The sequence below is a fragment of the Myotis davidii genome, unplaced genomic scaffold, assembly GCF_000327345.1.
Source record: "Myotis davidii unplaced genomic scaffold, ASM32734v1 scaffold1065, whole genome shotgun sequence".
NCBI lineage: Eukaryota > Metazoa > Chordata > Mammalia > Chiroptera > Vespertilionidae > Myotis > Myotis davidii.
Genome location: NW_006297281.1, coordinates 351,728 through 374,626, shown reverse-complemented (window position 1 = coordinate 374,626; position 22,899 = coordinate 351,728). Strand labels below are relative to the sequence as shown.

The window sequence follows — 22,899 nt, the reverse complement described above, 5'->3', positions numbered from 1 at the left end:
GGCAGGGGGCTTCTTCCTGCTTTCCCTTTCGCCTCCCTGCATTGTGCCTACATATGCAAATTAACTGCCATCTTGTTGGCAGTTAACTGCCAATCTTAGTTGGCAGTTAACTGTCAATCTTTGTTGACAGTAAACTGCCAATCTTAGTTGGCAGTTAATTTGCATATAGCCCTGATTAGCCAATGAAAAGGGTGTCGGTCGTACGCCAATTACCATTTTTGTCTTTTATTAGATAGGACTAGAGGCCCAGGGCACAAATTCGTGCACAGATGGGCTCCCTCAGCCTGGCCAGAGATTGAGGCCTATCAGGGGGAGAGACCTCAGGAGATTGGCTGGCTGGCCCTCTGATCAGGGCCTATGGGGGGGAGGGGCAGGCTGGCAGGGGGGAGGGACCGCGGGAGGTTGGCTATGGAAGCACACTGACCAGCAGGGGGCAGCTACTGCATTGAGCACCTGGCCCGTGGTGGTCAATACACTTCATAGCGACTGGTCGGTCGACCGGTCGGTCTGGTCGTAACAGTCACTTAGGCTTTTCTATATATATAGATGTTCAGTTCTGACCCTACCATCATTTATATCTCCCTTTCTGCGAACCAAGGAAGAGTTCATGCCCATTTGTCATGTGTTGTTTTAATCCTCACCTGAGGGGTGAGGACATTTGTTTTTCATTGATTTTTAGAGAGAGTAGAAGGGAGGAGGAAGGAGAAGAGAGAGAGAGAAACATTGATTGGTTGCCTCCCACACACCCATGACTAGAGGTGGAGAATTGAACCTGCACCCAGGTATATGCCCTTGACTGGGAATGTTGAACCCCAAGCCCTCCAGTGCACAAGCTGACACTAACCACTAAGCCATGCCAGCCAGGGTCATGCCCATTTGAATACAGCTGGCCCAAGGTATAATGTCAAGGGAGACAAAGTCTGACCTTAGTTAAGCCCACCTTCCCATATGATGCCAAGCTTTTTCCTTCTTTCCTCTCCTCTCAAAGTCCCTTCCCATCTCTCACAACCCACAGTAGCTGCCCACCATTTCCTTTCTGATTCAGGGACCAGAATACCTTTTCTTAACACTTTCATCAAAACATCCTCCTAGATAAGGACCTAATAAACTTTTTATACTAAAAAACAAAACAAAAACACACACAAAAGAAACCCTGACAGACTTAGTGTCTTGGGGTATTTGTATTTCAAACAAGGAATAATGACCTTTCGTGAAAGAAATGAATTGGAAATTTAAGCTTAAGTCACTAAGGAAAATGAAATCTGAAAGAAATAATAGCTTCCCAGATTACTGAGATGTTGTCTACCTGGCTAACTTAAAACCCATATCACTACAGATTTACTATTCTAGCCATGCTAATAAAATAAAATGTCAGTTTTATTACCTAAATGTAAATATATTGTAGCATACAAAAAACCCCACTATATTAATAGAACCATTAAAAAAATATGGAAATCCTTCTTTAAAATTTTCCATATAATTAATTTTTAGTTCTTTTTAACAGTGGAAACAGGGAGGATGAGAAAGGAGCGGGAGGATGAGGGAAGAGGAGGAGGATAAGAGGAGAGGGAGGGATGGGAGAAAAGGAAAAAAGAGATGAGCAACCTGCCCACTGTCACACCACTAAGTGGAGAGCTAGTGTTTGTGCAAAACCAGAGAATGGAACTTCAGAGCCCACATTCTCAGTGAGTAGGAGAGATGCTTCTGCCCGCGATATACTGTTATGATCTTAGAGATCTGGGAGGGCTTACACTTTTAACACACCCCGTTTTAATGAAAATATACCCGTGATGTTATCACTTTTTCTTTAAGAGTGTGAAACACATTAAAGAAATAACCACACTTACCTGAATGTAATATATGCCCTTTTCCTGAGCATACATCATTAGAAAACAATAATCTAGGTTTTGCTTTGTTCTCCATCTGAAATAAAAATTTTCAAAAATAAGGCTCAGACTCAAATTAGGCAATATAGGATTAAATGCATTACATTTTATGATATATATTATGATATAACAGTGTATTCTATATTTTAAAAGGCCTGTGGCCCTCACACCATAACAACCAAGACCCGCGCGGGTGGGCAGACCTGCAAATGCGGCAGGGCAGCAGGTGGGCATGCAAGTGGGTGGGGCTGCGCGATTTCGCGTGCTGGGCTTCTAGTATTCTATAATATGTAATATATTACATAGACACAATATGTATATATTTTATATACATGATGTATACATAATATATGAAACATATAGCAGTAAATACATTTGTTGAAAAAAATTGTAATCCAGTATTTTCCAAACTTCCTTGACCACTGACTCTTTTTTCAGTAACATCTTCATATCTCTGGGAACTAGTCTTCAACAATTATACTGTGGGGATCACTGCTCTGGTGCCTAGGACTGTGCTCCAAGCAGGTAGAAATTAATAAATATGTATTGAATGCTTAAAACCCAAGACATCCTATTAAAATTTACAACATTAAGTTCTTTCAGCGAATCCTGGTAACCTATAGAAACTGACTAATTTTAAATAAGAGAAGTGGTTCTAAAAGGCAGGTAAAAAAAAAACAACCAGTAAAATAAAAGCTTTGAATCATATTAAGCAAACTTCTCCATAATACAGCTAATATGACTACCTAGAATTTTTTACTAAATTCAACCCTAACTTTTTGAAAAATAGAATTATATTTATTGAGAGACAATTAACCAGTTATGAGGACATATCTGTCTTTGGGACAAATTAACAACTCAAGATGTACAAATCTCTTCCCAAAATACCATTTTTCCTTTTCTCTAGTTACAGAAAATCCAAAGCTAATACCAATATTTCTTAGTTTTTAATAACACAATGAAAGCTAAGTCCTTCAGTTTTAGAGAGCCAGACACAAATCCAATAGACTAAGTACTATAATACAATTTTGCAGGACAGTATTATTGTTTTTGGCCCTTTATTGAATCAGCCCTCATTTATGCTGCATACAGATCTGAGATTTCTATCTGTATTAACTTCTGAGTTATAGATAATATACTCTTAAGAAAAGTCATAGCATTAGAGCAGCAGTTATAAAAATTATAAAGTTTACCAAATCAACCTCTCATCAGAAACTCCATAGAATTTCCAATAAAATACCCCAAATTTCATTGGCTCTCATTAATTGGCTAACTCCTAAAATATGTGAAGCTTTGATAAAGAACTACATTTATTATACACTAGAGGCCCGGTGCACAAAAATTTGTGCACTGGCAGGGGAGGGGGGTTGGGGGGTGTCCTTCAGCCCCACTTGTGCCCTCTCACAGTCTGGGGCCCCTCGGGAGATAACCAACTGCTGGCTTAGGCCCACTCTGGGGTGGAAGATGGCAGGCCCGATCCCTTGGTGCCTGCCCCACCTCCCCGGGTCGCGTAGACGGCAGGGCCGATCCGGGGGTTGGGGCGCCACCCTGGGTCGGGTTGCACATGGGACACCCGGGTGGGTTGCACACAGGATGCCCGGGCACGGCGTATCACTGCTGCCCCGCCCGACCGCCCCAGGTCAGGTCGCACACGGACACCCACCGCCCCAGGTTGCAGATAGCAGGCCTGGATGGCAGCAGGGCAGGTGGGATGGCGCTGTCCCGCTCACCGCCCCGGGTCACAAATAGCAGGCCCAGATGGCTGCAGGGCAAGCGGGATGGCGCTGTCCCACCCTGCCTGCAGTATGCAAATCAGCCGCCATCTTTGTTGGCAGTTAATTTGCATATCATGCTGATTAGCCAATGGGAGGTGTAGCAAAGGTACAGTCAATTACCATGTCTGTCTGTTATTAGACAGGATTACATTCACAGGGTGAGGGTTCTAAGAAACAGGCTCACCTTACTCTTTCTTTAGAGTCTCCAAATGTCGTCTTTAAGTTTGTCAAGTCAGGATAATAGCTTCCAGGAGGTGATATTATTTCCACCAAACCAGAACTGATTTCTTTAGAAAATCTATCATGAGAAAGGTTAGTTGAGTTATTTAAGCTCTGTGGGATTTTATTTATCTTAATGCTCAACTTACTGTGTTATCATAAAACACATCAGTAATGAACACACTGTGTTCAATGAAGTAGTTCATCAATGATTTTCCAGAAACTACAGATTTTTCTAATAGCACACATTTTTAAAAAATAATGCTTTTAAAAAGTGTAAAGTGCCACTATTCTTGGAGCAGCATGGCAATAATCCTAGGCCAAATGCAGGAATTACTTTCCTAAAAAGTATAAGAATTTTAACAAATAAAATTGAGATGTTACAGAAAATAGAAATTGAAGAAAAACAAAGTAATGAAGGGGTTTGCGCGCACGCGCCCGTGTGTGTGTGTGTGTGTGTGTGTGTGTGTGTGTGTGTGTACAAAAATCGAAGTTCTTTAATTTTCAGGAAGGTTTAGTTGTCGGTTATACACTATATGTCATTCTAAACTAGTGTTTCTCACTGAGAGCACTCCTGCCCCTAAAGGGTACACTAAGCAGTGACCAGACATTTGGTCCTCATCACTATGGACAGTACTGACATCTAGTGGGTAGACAGACATTAGGGATGCTGTTAAACATACTACAGTGCATAGGACAGTCCTCACAACAAAGAATTATCTAGCCCAAGATGTTAACAGTGCCAAGGTTGAGAAACTGTTCTAAAGTTTTTTAAACCAATCTTACTTACTCAATAGCAACTTCCTTCTCATTTGCATTCTCCATTATTTCATTTTTGCAAATCTCCACAAAATGGTTGTCTAACTACCTGTCTTTGCACAAATGTTCTTAGTGCTTAATTTTCACTTTTTTTTTTTCCTGGGTTTTCCTACACATTGATGAAGAAAGGAATTGACAGAATCATTGCATGTACCCCACAGACCTGCCCATGTGGCCCATGTGAAGGGGACTAGTAATTATTGCTCTGGTCCTCTAGTAAGGAATCTACACTATCTGATAGTACTTTTACGAAGGCTGCCAAGTTGTGCTTATATGAAGGCTGCCAAGAAATTGAGCACTTGAGAAAAAATCTAACAAACACAGAGTTTAATCTGGAATTATACATATTTTTTTTAATCTCTGGTTTTAGAACTGTGATAGACAAATATAAAGCCACAATATTTTAAATCTAGAGTTGGCAAATAATTGTTGCTTCTCTTTTGTCTTTTTAAGTAGAAGGTAAGTGTTTAGGGGGCAAAAACAGGCAGAATTCAATGATGAAACCATATCAAGACTGATTTTTTAACGTTACTATTAAAACTACCACCAAAGCAGTATTTTACAAATTAATGATACCTGAAGTTTACTAAACTTTCTATCTGTAGTTACCTGCGATGTGCCTTGCTCACAGTAAATTGTTCCTCAACCTTTGCAAAACAGATTAGATTCAGACATAGTTTAGCACTGCGATTTGAAGCTGCTAAATGACTGTCTGCCATAATAGCAGAAAATTTCTGCTTGGTAAACACGGTGAAAAATTTAAGCAATCTCGTATGATTCTATGTTCACTGTTCTCCAGATTAAAGACTGTTATTTGATAATGTTACATACATATAACATTCAAGTTTTTTCTAAATATACCAATTTATCCCATCAGATAACTAGATGTGCACCTTCTTTATGACAATGCCAAAGACCAATTATAGGTGGTCCAATGAACACTGAATTCCAGAGAAATGAATTATAAAAGAAGGCATTATCTTTTAGCAGAAAGAGAAGAGATAATAGTAATGATTATTTTCACTTCCATAATTAAGAAGAACTTACTCTTTCTCCAGGTTGGCTGTAACACCGTGTACATAATCAATATCTGTCTGGGAAAGAAAAGAAAATTGTACCTACGTTCATTGTTTTTACTTTTTTATTTAACTTTTAATACTGAACTCAAAATCAAATAAGTGAATAAAACATTCATTGAAAACATTACATTAGATTTTCAGGTAAGTTATGGGATTTGCATTTATGTACCAGTATTCTACTTTAATGCACCACTGGATATCACTGAGTATTTACTAATACAGTAAGTAGATAACTAAGGTTTCGTTATTTTCAATTGTCGATGTTCAATAGAAAAAATTAAGCACAAAAACTATTACTACTTCTTCTGAAATATCCAAACTGTAAGTAATGAATGAACAGTGTCTGTAAGCAGGCGACAGGGAAGATGTGTCCACTGCAAATCATAAAACCTAGCTTCAAGATTCGCCTCTGTACTCACTGGCCTGTACAACTTAGAGTAAGCCACTTCTCTGAGCCTCAGTTTCCTGCCCTATTTAAAAAAAAAAAAAGTGGGAGGAAAAATCATCTCAGAGACTATGACAGTAAGTGATAAAAATGGAACAAAAAGCTGTATTATTCTGTATTATTATTATCAAGTTGATAATAAAAACCAAAGTCAAGAGCATTTTAACCAGAGTTAGAAGTAAATATTTATCAGGCCTATGTACTTTGAAATTATATACTGTAAGCAAAGATCCAATAACCCTATCAATTTTAAATTCAGTGACAGCTTACATTAAAATGCTCCATTGTTAAAGTAAATGACACATCAAGTCTGATCTATGTTATAAAGACTACCAAAACACTTAAAAATTGAGGAAAAACAAATATAAAACTTAACCCTAGAAATTACAAAACTTTTGGATTATAAAATTTTGTTTTATGAGAGTTTATTTTATTTTATTTAATTGATCTTTATTGTTGAGTATTGTCGTGTCCTCCTTTATCCCCCATTGACCTCCTCACCCAGCTCGGCCCCCTCTCCAGGCTTTCCCAGCACTATTGTCCGTGTCTATGGGCTATGCATATTCTATATAATAAAAGCCTAATATGCAAATTGTCTGGAGTTCAACCGCTCACTATGACGTGCGCTGACCACCAGCGGGCAGTGCGGAACATGGGAGATGTGAGCGGTGCAGCGCTGGCAGCGGGTGGCAGTGGAGGCACAGCCGGCCCCAATGGGGCCCGATGACAGTGGGACCACAGCGGGATGGTGTAGCAGGTGAGTGGGCAGTGCCAGGTCAACGCGGGTGCAAGCAGGGGCCCGATCGCCCTGCCAATCACCCTACAGACGGTGACCAGCAGCGGCGGGGGGGTGGGGGTGGAGCAGGCGGCACCAGGCCAAGGTGGGGTGCCAGGCAGAGCTGCAGGTCTGCGTGGCTGGGGATGTGAGCTGGGGCTGTGAGGCTGGGGGTACAAGCTAGGGCCTGATCTCCACAGACCACCCCAGAGACCCCACCTGTGCATGAATTTCGTGCACCGGGCCTCTAGTATTCATCTAAGTTTTATGGTTAATCTCTGGCCACCCACCCCCACTTCCCTCTGACATATGTCAGTCTGTTGCATGTTTCAATGTCTCTGGATCTATTTTGTTCGTCAGTTTGTTCTGTTCATTAGAATAGTTTAACTTTAATTTCTCTTAATTGAAAGTAATTTCTCTTTTTATTGTTAAATTTAAAGACTTAGGAGTGAGATACAACTAGAACACAGCCCACTTCCCCTTCATAAACACAAACAGTAGTGAGCTCATTTTCCATAAAGTATCACCCAGTAAGTATCTGACTAACTCATCCGGATCTAATTTTGGAGCACATGACCAAGCCTGGTTTATATAAACTTGAATAAGTTTAGCAACAACCTGAAACTCAAATTGATTACCATTTACTGAGTGCCTATCCAAGGAAACAGTATGATTAGGGCCAGCTCCCTATCGCCAGGGGACTCTTTAAAAGGGGGCCAAGAAGAATAAACTTATGTGAATACAGATTTATCATGTCATGTGTAATAAAATTTATGAAGTGCAAGTGCTCCATAAATAATCCACACATAATATCCTTATGTTTAAAAAATACATTTTTTGCTGATTTGACAGAAAAAAAATAGGTACAGTTTTGATTCATTCACATCAGACAGCTATTGTTTGTGTTGGCTCTCGTCTTTTTTTTTTCTTTTTCTTTTTTACAATCTAAGGGAAAAGAGCTCAGTCCCCCAGACTAAATAGTCAGGTATTGAATGTTTTAAACATTCTTGTGGCACACCGGCTGAAAATCGCTGTACTATGTATTAGTTGTCTCATCTGTCCTTCTCTCTGATGTAGGTTTCATTGGGCAGAGGCTTTGTTTTGTTCAGTGATAGGACTGGCTTATCACTGTGTCAGTAAATATTTGTTGAATTACAAGCAAATTTTATATATCTCCAATTTCTTTCCCATTAGATTTGTATGATATATAACCAACGCATAAGTGAACATCTTAAAATCTAGCTGCTGAAAAATTACAAGCCAAAATACCACTGATGCACCAACATAGTAATCTGTAGTTTAAAATCAAGAATAGAAACAACTAACAACTAAAAAAGACGGGTAATTATGAGAGCTTAAGAAAACATAACTATAGAGAGGGCTACTCTTTATTTCTCAAGTGCTTTGGGGTGTAAAAAGTTCCCAAGCACTCAGGTAACTAATTTCTGCCTGAAAACACTAAGCTGTCTCACTAGAAAAGACTAAACCACTTAATCAGAGTTAACCCAGGAACACAACATTGACATTACATGCAATTACCAATGAAAATCAGATACAAATCTAGAATACAGAACCTATGGAATGCAGCTAACACAGTGTTCAGGAAAAAATTCAGAGTAATTCTTATATTAACAAAAAGAAATAATGGAAATAAATCAATTTAGTATCTGGGACAAGTATAACATGTAACTAACAAAAGTGGAAAATTAATAATGTTAAAAGCCAGTATTAAAAAATTTTTTAAAGCCAGTATTCATCAGAAAACAACAACAACAAAACAAACCCAAAAGATGGTTTTTGAAATAATAAAAACAGATCCACTAGCTAAAAAGAGGGAGACTACAATATACACACATATATAAAGAAATCAGGGGGAAATAACCACAAAAAGAACAAGAGTCGACTTTGCTCCACTTTGTATGAAGCAAATTTTAAAACTTAGGTAAAATGAATAAATTTCTAGAAAAATATTTTACAAGGAATCTATATAGGTCTTTATGTGCTAATATAAAAAGTTAATATTATACCATCTACATAGAAATAGTGCGGAAAAGAATATATCCACATGTATACACATTAAATGTCTCTGAATGGGAACAACTACTGTTAACAGCTGTTGCCTGTAGAGAGGTAATAGTGACTAAGGAACAGCACTAAAGGGAGACTTCTCAAAGTATACAACACACGTTTATAATTTTTAAGCATGAGATCATATTACCTATCCCAAGAATAAACGGTAAACACTGTTTCCTAGCAAATAAAGTATATAATAGAAAAATTTTAAAAACCCTATAGCAATTTGATCAATTCTGTTATTCAACTTCTGTATTCATTTATAAATTTACCTGCTTTGCATATTTCTGCCCATAAGCCAACTAGCACTGTTAGCACAATTTAAATAAAAGAATTTTAAAGAAGGCATAGTGCCAAAACCGGTTTGGCTCAGTGGATGGAGCATCAGTCTGCGGACTGAAAGATCCCAGGTTCGATTCCGGTCAAGGGCATGTACCTGGGTTGTGGGCACATCCCCAGTGGGAGATGTGCAGGAGGCAGCTGATCGATGTTTCTCTCTCATCGATGTTTCTAACTATCTCTCTCCCTTCCTCTCTGTAAAAAATCAATAAAATATATTTAAAAAAGAAAAAAAAGAAACACACTGAGAAAGAAAGAGAGAAAGAAAGAAAGAAAGAAAGAAAGGAAGGAAGGAAAGAAGGAAGGAAGGAAGGAAGGAAGGGAGGAAGGGGGCATAGTAATGGCCTCAGGCGCTCTAAACAAACTACAAAACACAAACTAAAATGTGTACAATAGTAAAAAGCAAAACTATTTTCATGCTATATTCTAAACACACTGTGAACTGGAAATTCTGTAAACTCAATTTTTCAGAGACTACCTTTAGGTGCTTTTCTAACATGACGAATTTGTTATTTCATTATAGAATCTCAATTTGAATTCTTCAGTTCAGGAACTTAACATTTTAACATGCCTTTGGAATGTTTTTACGCAAATTACAGAAACAATGTGAATAGTCATCTATAATAATAAAAGCGTAATATGCTAATTAGACCAAACATCCTTCCGGAGGAAGCCGCAGCGTTGGCAGGGGCTGAGGCAGAGGCAACTGCCATGGTGGGTGGGGCCGAGGCAGAGGTAGCCGCTGCAGTGGCGGGGGGCCAAGCCCCTTGCACAAATTTCATGCATCAGGCCTCTAGTAATGATATAAAAGATATGCTACGTAAAGATATGCTAGCTAAAGTTCTTTTTTCAGTCCTAGCCAGTTGCTCAGTGGTTAGAGCATTGGCCCTCAGACTGAAGGAGTGCAGGTTAGATTCTGGTCAAGGGCACGTACCTCAGTTGCAAGCTGGATCCCCTGCCCCGACTGGGGCACGTGCAGGAGGCAACCAATCAATGTGTCTCTCCCACATTAACATTTCTCTCTCTGTCTCTTCCCTTCCCTGCCACTCTCTAAAAAATCAATGGAAATATATATATCCTTGGGTGAGGATTAACAAAACCAAAAAATAAAGTTCTCTTTCCAAATTCTCAGCAATCTGTACGGTCATCAACATTATGTGGCTGTTATAAATTAGGCAATATTCTATCTGAAACGCACCTTAAAAATTGATTTCATCTCTTTCACTTGGAATAGCATTTAGCCACCTAGCTCTGCACATCCATGTTGACTACATGTTCTGTTTATAGCAATTGAGGTATTTTTGAACAAGTTGTAAGCTGTATCAGTCAGGATCTTCATAGCAATAGAAACTGACTGTGGCAGAACAGGCAGACACTGAAAGATGAGAGGCAGAACTCGCAGGACCTCCAGCGAGGCCGAGGAACCAGGCCTGGAAGGCGGCAGAAATAAAGCTGGACGACAGCCAGAAACCACCACCTGCTCCCAATGCTACAACTTGCAAAGCCCTCACCAGCCTTCAGTGCCTCTGAACCCCGCCCTGTGACCATGGGAAAGACACCCCCGCAGCCACCATCTGTCACCGTAATGGGCTGTCCACAGTCTCTGCTTCTTTAGAAAAATATTTATTCTAAATGGTATTTCCTTATTTTTTGTTACTGGCATTTAGAAACATAAGTTGATCCTATATTCAGCCACCTTGATAAATTCCCATTAATTCTAATAATGTAATAATCTGTGTGCTTATCCGTTTGGGTTTTCTGTGTCAACTGAAAATAATAAAGCACCACGCCAAGTCCAGGATAGGAATACCAAGGGGCTGAGCCAAGGTCACATGCCTGAACTAGTAAAGGAAACATCTGACATTTTTAGTTTCAATAGTGGGCAGGAGGTACTTCCTTCCTCCACCAAGATTCATAAAATAGGGAACTCTCCAAATATAAGAATGGGACAGGAAAAAGAATTTTTGCTAAAATTCAGAGTACATTGTAGGAAAACGTTTTGTCAGAAATGATCATGAATGACAGAAACGATATGAGCAATGATACAGCGCTATAAGAAATATTAAACAGACTATCACTTGCTACTAGTGTTAATGAGCCCCAAGCTACTGGACACTTAGGTTAAAACTATGAATTAAGGTAGAATCAAATGTAATAATAAAGAATTTTAAACTGCCTAAAAGCAATTCAAACAACTCTGTAAATTAATTCTTCTTTCAGTACAGATTTTCTTCCAAATACTAAAATTCTATACAGATACATACATAAATACTGCAATTCAGGAGGAGGAGTCTTCAGAGATCAGAATACTGCCCACACCTGAATGTACAACACCTCTCCATCAGTGATCTCCTTGTGCTTCCCTGTACCAACACCGAGCTCAAAAGGCTCGAGAACATTATTCTCATTTTAGAGATGAAGACACTGAGGCTGAAGAAAGAAAAGGGACCAGCTCAAGTGGCAGAATCCAGGCCCTGAACCCAGGTCATCTGACTCCAAACCCATTGTTATGACATCTTAGTACCAGATAAAAGGCAATGGCCAGAGGGTCTTGAATCTTTATGTACACGAATCTGTCTATATACTGAACACTATTTTTCAAGTGTATAAGGATAATTTTCTTCTTTTACGGTAATAAGACTTTTTTTCTGAATAAAAATCAATATATGTTCATTGTAAAAAAAAAATTCTCATTTTGTAAAACTGTGTGCAACAGAAAGTGGCATCTTCCCATAATCCCAACTCTCAAGGTTCCTTCTACTAACAGTTGATGGGATATGACACAGGACCGTTTTCTCTATTTCATTAAAGCAACAGGAGCTGTTACATGTGTGTATGTGCTTGAGTAGATTTCACACCTACAACTGTTACTACTGAATCAATTTTTAGAAGCAGAAAGCTGGGTCACAGAGTAGACTTTAAATTTTAATAGCTATTGCCAAAATGCTTTCCAAGGAGGTTGTATCAATTTCTACTGGTATACAATATGCAAGTGACAAATTTAATTACTTAAGATGTAAAATTTCTATAACAGACAAAAAAATACAAAGTTCCTGCAAAAGACAAACTGAACTAAATATGAATTTCAAAGAATTTATTCCTCTCATATGTGAAATTTTCTTACAAATTAAAAAAGAGCGAAGGTTATAAAAACAATTATAAATACAAATGGTGCAAGAAAAACCTATAAATCAGCATTTAACCCCATCAGCAAAGAAATCCAAACTGAGCAAAAGCAATGTATTATTTTTTACGCATCAAACTGACGAAAAAACTAAAGACGGATATGATCGAGGAGAGCATGCGGATGGGGAAACAAGCTTTCTCACAGAACGCTGGAAGAGGCATAAACTGGCTCATCTCTGTGAGGCGTGTTGGCCATGCACAAACATTTTAATGTATGTGAACTCTGACCAAGGCAATTCCACATTTAGAAACTGATCACACCTCAGTAACTAAACAAAGGACACAAAATTTATGCCATGCTGAAAATAACAGCAAAAACTTGGAAACAGTCTAAATGTCTAGCAATCAGAAATTAAATAAATTATGTTAAAACCACACAATGGAATGTTTTGTAGCCAGAAAAAATGATGTTGTGATACCTATTCTTTTTTTTAATATATTTTATTGATTTTTCACAGAGAAGAAAGGAGAGGGATAGAGAGTTAGAAACATCGATGAGAAATATCGATCAGCTGCCTCCTGCACACCCCCCACCGAGGATGTGCCCGCAACCCAGGTACATGCCCTTGACTGGAAGGGAACCCGGACCCCTCACTCCGCAGGCCGACGCTCTATCCAACGAGCCAAACCGGTCAGGGCAGTGGTACCTATTCTTAACATGAAAAAATGTCTATGAGCCCAGCTGGCATTGCTCATTGGTTGAGTGTCAACCTATGAACCAGGAGGTCATGGTTCGATTCCCGGTCAGGGCACAAGCTCAGGTTCTGGGCTCAATCCCCAGTATGCAGCATGCAGGAGGCAGCCAATCAATGATTCTCTCTCATCATTGATGTTTCTATCACTCTCTCCCTCTAACTTCTTCTCTGAAATCAATAATAAATATATTTTGTTAAATGCCCATAGGAGGTTAAAATACATATAGAACAAATCCATTTATATATGTACACAAGCCACAGGAAATATTTTTCTTTCGTTAGGGCTGTTTCTAGTTTTTAAAAAATACATATTTTTATTGATTTCAGAGAGGAAGGGAGAGAATCATTGATTGGCTGCCTCCTGCATGCCCCTCACTGGGGATCAAGCCTGCAAACCAGGCATGTATCCTTGACCAGAATCAAACCCGGGACCCTTCAGTCCACAGGTCAACACTCTATCCACTGAGCCAAACTAGCTAGGGAAGGAAAATATTTCTTAAGAAATATTTCAGAATATCTAATTATTATATCTGTATGGAGGAATAGCAGGTAATTTTTCATTACACATTTCTGTAATTGTTTTAAATAGTAAGCATGTGTTCTATTCTTATATTAAGAAATACATTAAAAACACTTTCATTTAGAAAGATAGGGAAACACTGAAAAGCTGGGAATCAGTGGGCAAGAACCAGCTGATGTCCTAAATCCTTTCACATTCTGAAATTCTATATAATAATTAAGAAAATAATTACTTCAGGGTGATTTTTCTCATTATTTATGAAAAACTTGCTCAAGATTTAGTCTCTCCCTAGATCTTTTGAGGAAACTAAAAATACAATAAATATAATATTCCTCATTCTCATGATATCTTACCTTTTCAATAATGGATGAGAGTACAGACAAGGGGTCAAGAGAATAACAAGATGATAAAACCCATGTCTAGGCTAAACTTTTCTCAGCTTTCTATACTCCCAAAGAACACCAGTGCCAATCTCCAAATTTAGGTTCTATAACTAGAAACAGGGACTCACTGCTCTGAAAGATTTATGTATGTAATATTATCCTCAATTGTAGCTGCAAATGTAACCATTGGATAGAATACATTACCTAAACTTTACTCACATTTTTTAAAAATGCACATAGAAGTATATTCAAATATTCAATTATAATTTTAACTCATAGATTATAGGTGTAAAAATCACAACAATTAAATAATTACCTCTCCTATGAAGACTACTATTACACAGTCCAATTTCTCTTCAGGATACAGATTATCAATAAGGGAATGAAGAGTTTCTACGAGGTAAGATTTAACTTCTCTCTTCACAGTAGGAATTCCCATTACTATTGAAACTGAAACAAAATTATATATTATAATTATAAAATTATATAAGATTTTACAAATATATAACAATACCACTACTTCAAAAATATTATACCCTTCAAATTGATCAAATAATTGAGGTATCAAAATATACTACATTTCAGAAAGAAAAATAACCAACGGATAGAAAGGCATTATCCATAATACTATAATTCTTTTTCATAGAACTTACGGAAATAAATAATCCATAAGAAAAGAAATAATGTCAAAGAACCGATAAAAATGAACGATATTAAAACTCATATTAAAAGGTGACTGTAAAGTATAAACAACAAATTTAATTATACAACTAAACCTTTGAAACACTGAACATCTTAAAAAGTAATGTCCCAGCCCAGCTGGCGTGGCTCAGTGGTTGCGCGTCAACTCATGAACCAGGAGGTCACAGTTCGACTCCCAGTGAGGGCACATGCCTGGGTTGTGGGCTTGATCCACAGTGGGAGGCGTGTGGGAGGCAGCCAATCAATGATTCTCTCTCATCACTGATGTTTCTATCTCTCTCTCCCTCTCCCTTCCTCTCTAAAATCAAAAAGAATATAATTTTAAAAATCAATGTCCCAAATCTCATATATATGATGCACGGAGAAGGCCACATGATATCCTTTCTGTGGGTTCCTTGTCCAAAATGAATAACCTCAATCTAACCATAACCATGAAGAAACAGAAGACAAACACAAATTAGGGGAATACATCACAAAATAACTCATTGGTCAGGACTCTCTAAACTATCAAGATCAGGAAAAATAAGAAAGAATGAGGAACTGTCCGTGACTGAGGAAGACTAAGAAGATATGATAATTGAGCGAAATATGGGATCCTGAGCTGGATCCTGAAACAAAAAAATACTAATAAAAAAATGGCAAAATGTGAACAAGATTGAAGGTTAATTAACAGTACAACATCAATGTTTATTTTCTGGTTTTGATCATGGTACTATGGTTATATAAGATGTAAATGTTTCGAGGAACTGGTGAGCTATATGGAAGCTGTAATATTCATGTAGCTGTTTTTAAGTCTAAAATTTCATTTCCACTGTTATGCCTGTTTTGAAATGCAAACTTGTCCCTATGTGCGATTAGTATATTAAGGAGCCACTTCAGCATAACACTGATTTCACATTTGTTTATGTGCAATTTCTCCTCTGGAACAAACACAGAAAACTGGGCGTATTGGAACTGAGTTCAGGAAACTGAAAGGAGCGCTGCAGAGGCACCAAATGCACACACTGCCCGTTGGCTGCCCGCTGCCTCGGCTCACTGCCGCCAAGGCCACCCCTGGACACCCCTGATGTGACCACTTTCTGTCAGATTTCAGACAACTCCCTTTGCACCACTTCTCAAAGCTTCCCAGCTGCAGGCCTTCGAAGCCCATTTTAACACACAAATCTCAGATCTTTTACAAGGCAGAGGACCATAGTAGGTCCTCGGGTTACGTTGGAGATCCGTTCCTACAGCGCGACGGAACGCGATTTTCGCCGTTAAGTCGGAACCCACCTACATAAGCACCTACTTCACTCACATGGAGCACATACACAGCAGTAATGACGTGAAGCAGTAAAAAAAAGTGTAAAGATAACAATTCCTGACCTTTACTTGTAGTAGTAAATAAATAATAAAAAACATAAAACACATATGTATATACATCGAAATGACAGAACTTTTTTTAAAATAAATATTGTAAATGGGAGATGGCTATGTAACCAGTCCAATGTAACCCGAGGACTGCCTGTATTTATTATAGCAATTTCCTCTTTATTAATCACTTAACAAGTGTAGAATTACGCTACCATTTTTAAGTTTTTATATTTTTTAATGTGTAACTGGCAAAATTGTTGAGTGTTGTAAACCTAATCCAATTTTTCTCAGTTTATGGTACAATTCTGCATAGTGCAGTAATTTTTAGGAATGCATATATTGTGTTACAATAGGACTGTATTTCCTAGAAAGTTTTTAAAAATATCACTTCTTAAGAAGTCTTGTATACTGCATATTAGATATCAGTAGAAAAATACTTTATATCTTTTTAAAATAATTAAGTATTAACAATTAATTGGAGACACTACAAAATACTTAAAATTCATAGAATTCTAAAGCTAGAAGGAACGTTAAAGATCATGGACCTACAAGTCTATCACCATGATTCTACGGCTAAGAATTATAATACAAATAATTCAAGGAACTTGCCCAAGTTTCATACTCCTCTCTTCCATTTTGGGACAAAGAGTTTACAAGGGCTCAGAAAGAGATTTGCTACATTTTCCCGAACATATTTACTAAACACCTATTAAATGTAAGGAATTATTCTAGTGACTGGGATATAATAGTGAACAGCACAGATAAGGTCCCTACCTACCCTCATGGAACTTACATTCTAGAAGAGAAAAGAGAAGAGAAAATAATAGAATCTTAGAGGATAATATGTACTATACCAGCCATGGGCAAACTACTAAAAAAAAAAAGACCATACCCTTTTATGTAATGATGTTTACTTTGAATTTATATTAGTTCACACAAACACTCCATCCATGCTTTTGTTCCGGCCCTCCGGTCCAGTTTAAGAACCCATTGTGGCCCTCGAGTCAAAAAGTTTGCCCACCCCTGTACTATACAAATTAAAATGTGGCAATATGAGAGTGTGGGGGGTGGGGAGTAGGAGGAAAGGTACCTTTATAGATAGTGAGGGTCATGGATGGCCTCTCTGGTATCAAGTGAGCTGTAATTAATGATGAGAAAGAGCAAAGGAAAAACATTCCAGGAGAAACAGCAAGGCCCTGAAGAGACAATGATCTTAACGTAATTGAGAAAGAGCCAAGAACAGAGTGTATCTAAAGCAGAATGAGCCCAGATTCAGAGCATTAGTTAGGGGCCATTTCACATGAAACCTTAAGTTTAGTTTTTAATTCAGAGAAAGCCTTTATAAAGCTATAAGTAGGGGAATGACATTATCCAATTTGTTAATTTTAAAAGTTTACCAAATTTTGTGGAGAACAGAAACAAAAGTGTTAAGAGTAAAAGCATCTTGGGGGACATCAGGAAGCTACTGCAGTAATTAAAGGAAAAGACGGTGGTTTGAATTAGGGTATTTAAAGATGGAGATGAGTGGATGGATTAGTGGATAGATATATATTATCCTCATTAGAGGACATGTTATTGATTTTGAGAGAGAGAGAGAGAGAGAGAGAGAGAGAGAGAGAGAGAAACATCAATGTGAGAGAGGAACAGATTGATTGCCTCCAGCACATGTCTGGATCAGGGACCGAACCCACAACCTAGGTATGTGCCCTGATGGGGAATACAACCTTTTGGTGTATGGGACAACACTCCAACCAACTGAGCTACCAGGCCAGGGCTAGGACATATTTTGAAGACCCTTTCCAGTGGGGCTTAGAGGCAAAGGAAGAGGAGGATTGAAGGATGACTTAAGTGGATGGGGGATCTTTTATTGAGAACAACACACTGTTTCGACCATGTTCCTCTGAGATGCCTAAAGACAGGATGAGTTACCCTGGAAGCAAATTTCCATATACTTCAACCTACCTCAAATTGTTGCAAACACAAACGGTATAAAGTTATAATGCAAACTCTAGTCCCTACCACTGTCTTGAGTTGTATTGTTTCTGTTTTAAGGTTAGAAGGCATGTTTAGAGAAGCTCCAAATATACTGTTTTGGAGCTGAAATTTAAATTCTTTAGTTTAAAACAAGGCACTCAAGGACTCCAAAAACACTAAAAATGAAAGTACTAATTTCAGCTAAGCTTTCAGAATTAGAGTATCCACACTTGTGGTATTTCACAAAATTACCACAAAAAAAGACAGTTTTTCCAGCCTTCTGGTCACAGGTAGGATCACACTTCCTGGTCCCCTTAGGGTTGGGGAGAACCGTGGGAGGGGTTGCGATTAGTAACAAACAACAAGTCATCCCTGGAACTGCAGTGTGAGTCCTTCAGAGTTGTCTGTCTTCCTCAGCAGAGCAACCAGTAACATGCAAGATGCAGACTGCTCTGTCCCCCTGGATCTCTGCGTGATCAATGATGCACAAAGCCCCGCCAGCCTGATGGACATGTACTTTGAGCAGTAAATAAATAAATAACTCTGCATTACTTAAACCACTGAGATTTTGGGGTAGTTAATTACTACTGTATAACCGAGCCTACCCTGGTCCTGTTTGATAAAATGTTCTTCTATGGCTTGCCATCTAGAAATGTATATATTCTAAGGGAGAAGTATGAGTTCAGAATAAATATGGCAGCGATTGTGAACAATACAGACATATCATCCTTTTGTGGAGGAGCAAGGTGGACCAAGGAACCAAACAGGAATGGAGACAAAGGGTTGTTCTAAGTTCTTAGTCCCAGTAATTAATCATCCAATATTTCCTATTCAAGTATTACCTGTGTACCTATAATACAACGATGATGTACTAGTGTCGGAGTCCATTCATTGTCTTTACTAGCTGAGTTTAGACAGAGACCCCCAAAAGCTAGTAACCTTTGAAGTCCTAGCAAAGGTCCGAACTGTGCACCACCCAGTTAATCTAGGAACCACCCAGTTAATTTAGGTAATGGTAGTTGAAGCATCATCCCCATCTCAGTTCACTTAATTCCTTAGATACTTGTGTAGATCCTTGTTGATTATTGTTGATCAGATACTCTGCCTATTCCTGGAAATCGTCTACTGATGAGCTCATCAGATACTCTGTCTATTCCTGGAAATTGTCTGCTGATCTGTGTGTCATTGAAATCTCCTTACCTAAGGCTACTCCAAGCTCAATAAAAGATTGGAGCGGCCTGAGCATGGGTGGAAGTCCCTCTCCTTGAGTTGGACTTGCCCACCTGGTCCCCCAATATTTTAAAATTATCTCGTGTCATTTTTCTCTCATTTGTGTGTGGCTCCTCTTTCAGACACGGAACCCTACTCCACATCGGACGTGGAAGGAAACACTCAAAATACTAGGCGATCTAAAATACAGTCATAAGATAGGTAAGGCTGTTGCCTCATGGTGTTTATAATTTGACAGAGATAGCAACTGACATTATTTCCGTTTTCTTCAACTTTTCTGGCAAGTTTACAAATTCTAGTATTTATTTCCTTTATGATAAAAAAAATTAGGAAAAATGTTAATTTGGCATTCTGAATCTTCAATTACTAGTCTACCTTCAGTTATAACTATTTCAATATTCACTGCTAATTAAATATTTTTAGCCTATCGTGTTTCCTCTGGTTTGATTTTCATCATTTATTCCCCATTTCTTTCCCCATATTCCATGACAATAGTTTTATCTCTATTGTCTAGTTGCACTTCCCCTGTCTTTGTTGGCTTCATCTTTCTTTTTCCTGAAAACTAACTGTTCTAGGTCCTCAATTCTAGGTCTTGGGTGATCTCATCCATCCTTCTTTCTTCAAAAACCAGTTATTTGCAAATGATGACTCATAAAATTAAACCCAAATTTAATTTATGGTCTCGTCTTGGAAACTAATATTACAAAACACTTCCTACTGTCCTTTATCACGTGAATAGTACCAGCCATCCAGTCATATAATCCAGCCATCTAGGTCCTATCCCTGACTACTCCCTCCTACCTTAGCCCACAAAACCGTCCAACACTATGTCCTCCCATGTATATATCCCCATACATTCCCAACAACTAGCAAATCACCTTCTTGCCATCGCTACTACGACCACTACTACCTGGCCCAAGCTCATCCTCTCTCAAGTGGATCACTACAACATCTCTTACTGAGTCCTTCCACATCTACTCTTCTTCCCACATTTTCTATCATTTTTCTCATGGCATCAAATGTGAGCTTTGCAAAATTTAAGTCTTATAAAGTCATCCTAAGTCCTGCTTCAAACCCTTCAGTGGCTTCTTTCTGTTTTTAGGATAAAAATCCAAAACCCCACAAATGGTCTGCAAGGTCCTGCGTGGGAGGGGTTCAATACCTCTCTCGCATTATCTTGTTCCAAATTCCCATCACTCCATACTTTATCTACAGTGCCGTCTCCATTTTCTAGAGCATTCCATGCTCCCTTCCTTCAAGGCTTTTGTAGTGCTTTTCTCATTTTCCGGAATACTATATCCTTTTCTCACATGTGGCGGAATACTGCCCCATTCCCCAAGATGCTCATGCCCTAATTCCTGGAATCTGTGAACATATTACCTCACGGGGCAGAAGGGGCTTTCTAGAGATGATTAAGGGTCTTCAGATGGGAAGACTGTCCTGTACTACCCACGAGAGCCTAATGTACTCACAGGGGTCCTTATGAGAGGAAGGCAGGAGAGTCAGAATGAGAGGTAATGTGACAATGGAAGCAAGGGAGTCAGAGTCAGAGACGGTGCTGGAGATGCTATGCTTTGAAGATGAAGGAAGGGCATGAACTAACGGATGCAGGTGATCTCTAGATGCTGGAAAAGGCAAGGAAATGGGCTCCTCCCTAAAGCTTCCAGAAGGACATGTCCCTGTCAACACACTTATTTTCTGGACCTCTGACACCCAAAACTATAAGATCATAAACTTGTATTGTATTAAGTCACTGGGTTTGTGGTAATTTGTTATAGTAGAAATACAAAGCAAATACACCCATCTTTAGCAGGGAACTACATATTCTACTGATCTCAGTTCAAATGTATTTTTAAAAACTTCCCCATAGTCCTTAATTAAATCAAATGCCCTTTATGTAATTCTCAAAGCATCCTTTATGTCACCAATTAAAGCTGTAACCATGCAACTGTTTATATAATTGCTTATTTAACTAATGCATTCTCCTTTGAATTGAAGTTCCACAAGATTAGGAACCTCATCTAATTTTGTGTACCAAAGTGCCTGGCTAAGTGCTTGGCACACAGCAGGTGCTCATGGATTTTTTATTTCAGCAATTATGTGAAGAATGGCCTGCTGGCCTCTACCAACCAATAATGCCATTCTGGCAGGTACCTAGGGAGGGTCTTTTCTCAGCCATCCTGCTCAGCACTGAATAGGCCCTTCCTGTTTACTCAAAGAAATGTTCTTCAAGATTTCTAGATGATCCTTTTATAATCATCAGTTATGAGTTGACCTCTTTCTTCCCTCTAAAAATATATTATTTTTGGCCCCAGCAGAGTAGCTCAGTTGTTTAGAGTATCATCCCAATATGCCAAGGTTGTGGGTTTGATTCCCAGTCAGGGCACATACAATGAATGCATAAATAAGTGGAACAACAAATTGATATCTCTATCTCTATCTCTCTCCCTTCTCCTCTAAAATTAATCCATAAATAAAAATTAAGTATATTATTTTTAAACTATATTATAATTACAAATTCATTTCCTTGAGTATTAAGTCACTCATGATGTCAATTTTCCTAACTATTTGGAAACCCTAGTTGTACAAAATGGCCTTTCACGCCCCTGTACTTGCTTGGTCTGCGTACTGCAGCCCACCTCTGCAAATGCTGTGGGAGGACTGAATGTGCGGGGGTGGGCTGACAGTTTTTCCTTCTGGATGTGAGAATTCTAGAGGAGCAGCTGCCTGGAGCACTATTCTCCCCCTTCAGCCTTTGAAAGACTTAGCTTAGCTGGTCTGAGTATTGTTCCTTAATCAGTCTGACCCCTGAAGAATGGGATTTTTAGCAAGAAGCAGTATTTCTTCGATCTAAAAAACCTAAGTTCTTAATATAAAGTCCCTAACTAGGTTTTTGGTTTCCACAAAATCCCAGAAGTTACATACAAATTTACTTTTTCTATGTGCATTTATAAGTAAGAGTCTTGACAGCTTTCCTAGGCTATCCAAAGGGTTCTGTGACTCTAAAAGTGTTAAGAACTATTGCCTAACCCAGAGGGAAGACTTTTTTTTTAAGTAAATGTGAGGATTTTCTTATTTTTCTTTGAGTTGTCTTTTTTCTATTTCCCAAAAATGGTGTCAGCTTGATAAGAATGTTAACTAGCCCTAGTCGGTTTAGCTTAGTGGATAGAGCATGGGCCTGTGGACCAAAGGGTCCCAGGTTTGATCCCGGTCAAGTGCACGTGCCTTGGTTGCAGGCTCCTTGGGCCTGGTCGGAGACAACTAGTCGATGTGTTTCTCTCTGTCTTTCCCTCTCTCTTCCACTCTCCCTAAAAAATCAATGGAAAAATATCCTCGGGTGAGGATTAACAAAAAAAACAAAACAAACAAAAAAAAAGAATGTTAACTACCGGAAAGCTGATTGACCAAGATTTCATTTTATTTAAGACTAGGGGCCTGGTGCACAA

General features: G+C 38.7%; 1 protein-coding gene across 6 annotated transcripts in view; it reads right to left on the bottom strand.

Annotated features, from left to right (window-relative positions):
• MGAT4A (mannosyl (alpha-1,3-)-glycoprotein beta-1,4-N-acetylglucosaminyltransferase, isozyme A) overlaps positions 1–22,899 on the bottom strand; it is a 121,003-nt gene that overhangs the window by 33,773 nt on the left and 64,331 nt on the right. For 5 of the 6 annotated variants that reach the window (XM_015570034.1, XM_015570033.1, XM_006773042.2 and 2 more), the window contains exons 4-7: positions 14,511–14,644; positions 5,747–5,793; positions 3,846–3,959; positions 1,848–1,923 (exon numbers count right to left, since the gene is read on the bottom strand). In XM_015570034.1, coding sequence (XP_015425520.1) covers positions 1,848–1,923; positions 3,846–3,959; positions 5,747–5,793; positions 14,511–14,644 — 371 coding nt within the window. Of the gene's footprint in view, positions 1–1,847; positions 1,924–3,845; positions 3,960–5,746; positions 5,794–14,510; positions 14,645–17,339; positions 17,446–22,899 lie in introns of all 6 variants that reach the window. The other variant, XM_015570036.1, reaches the window with a different exon arrangement.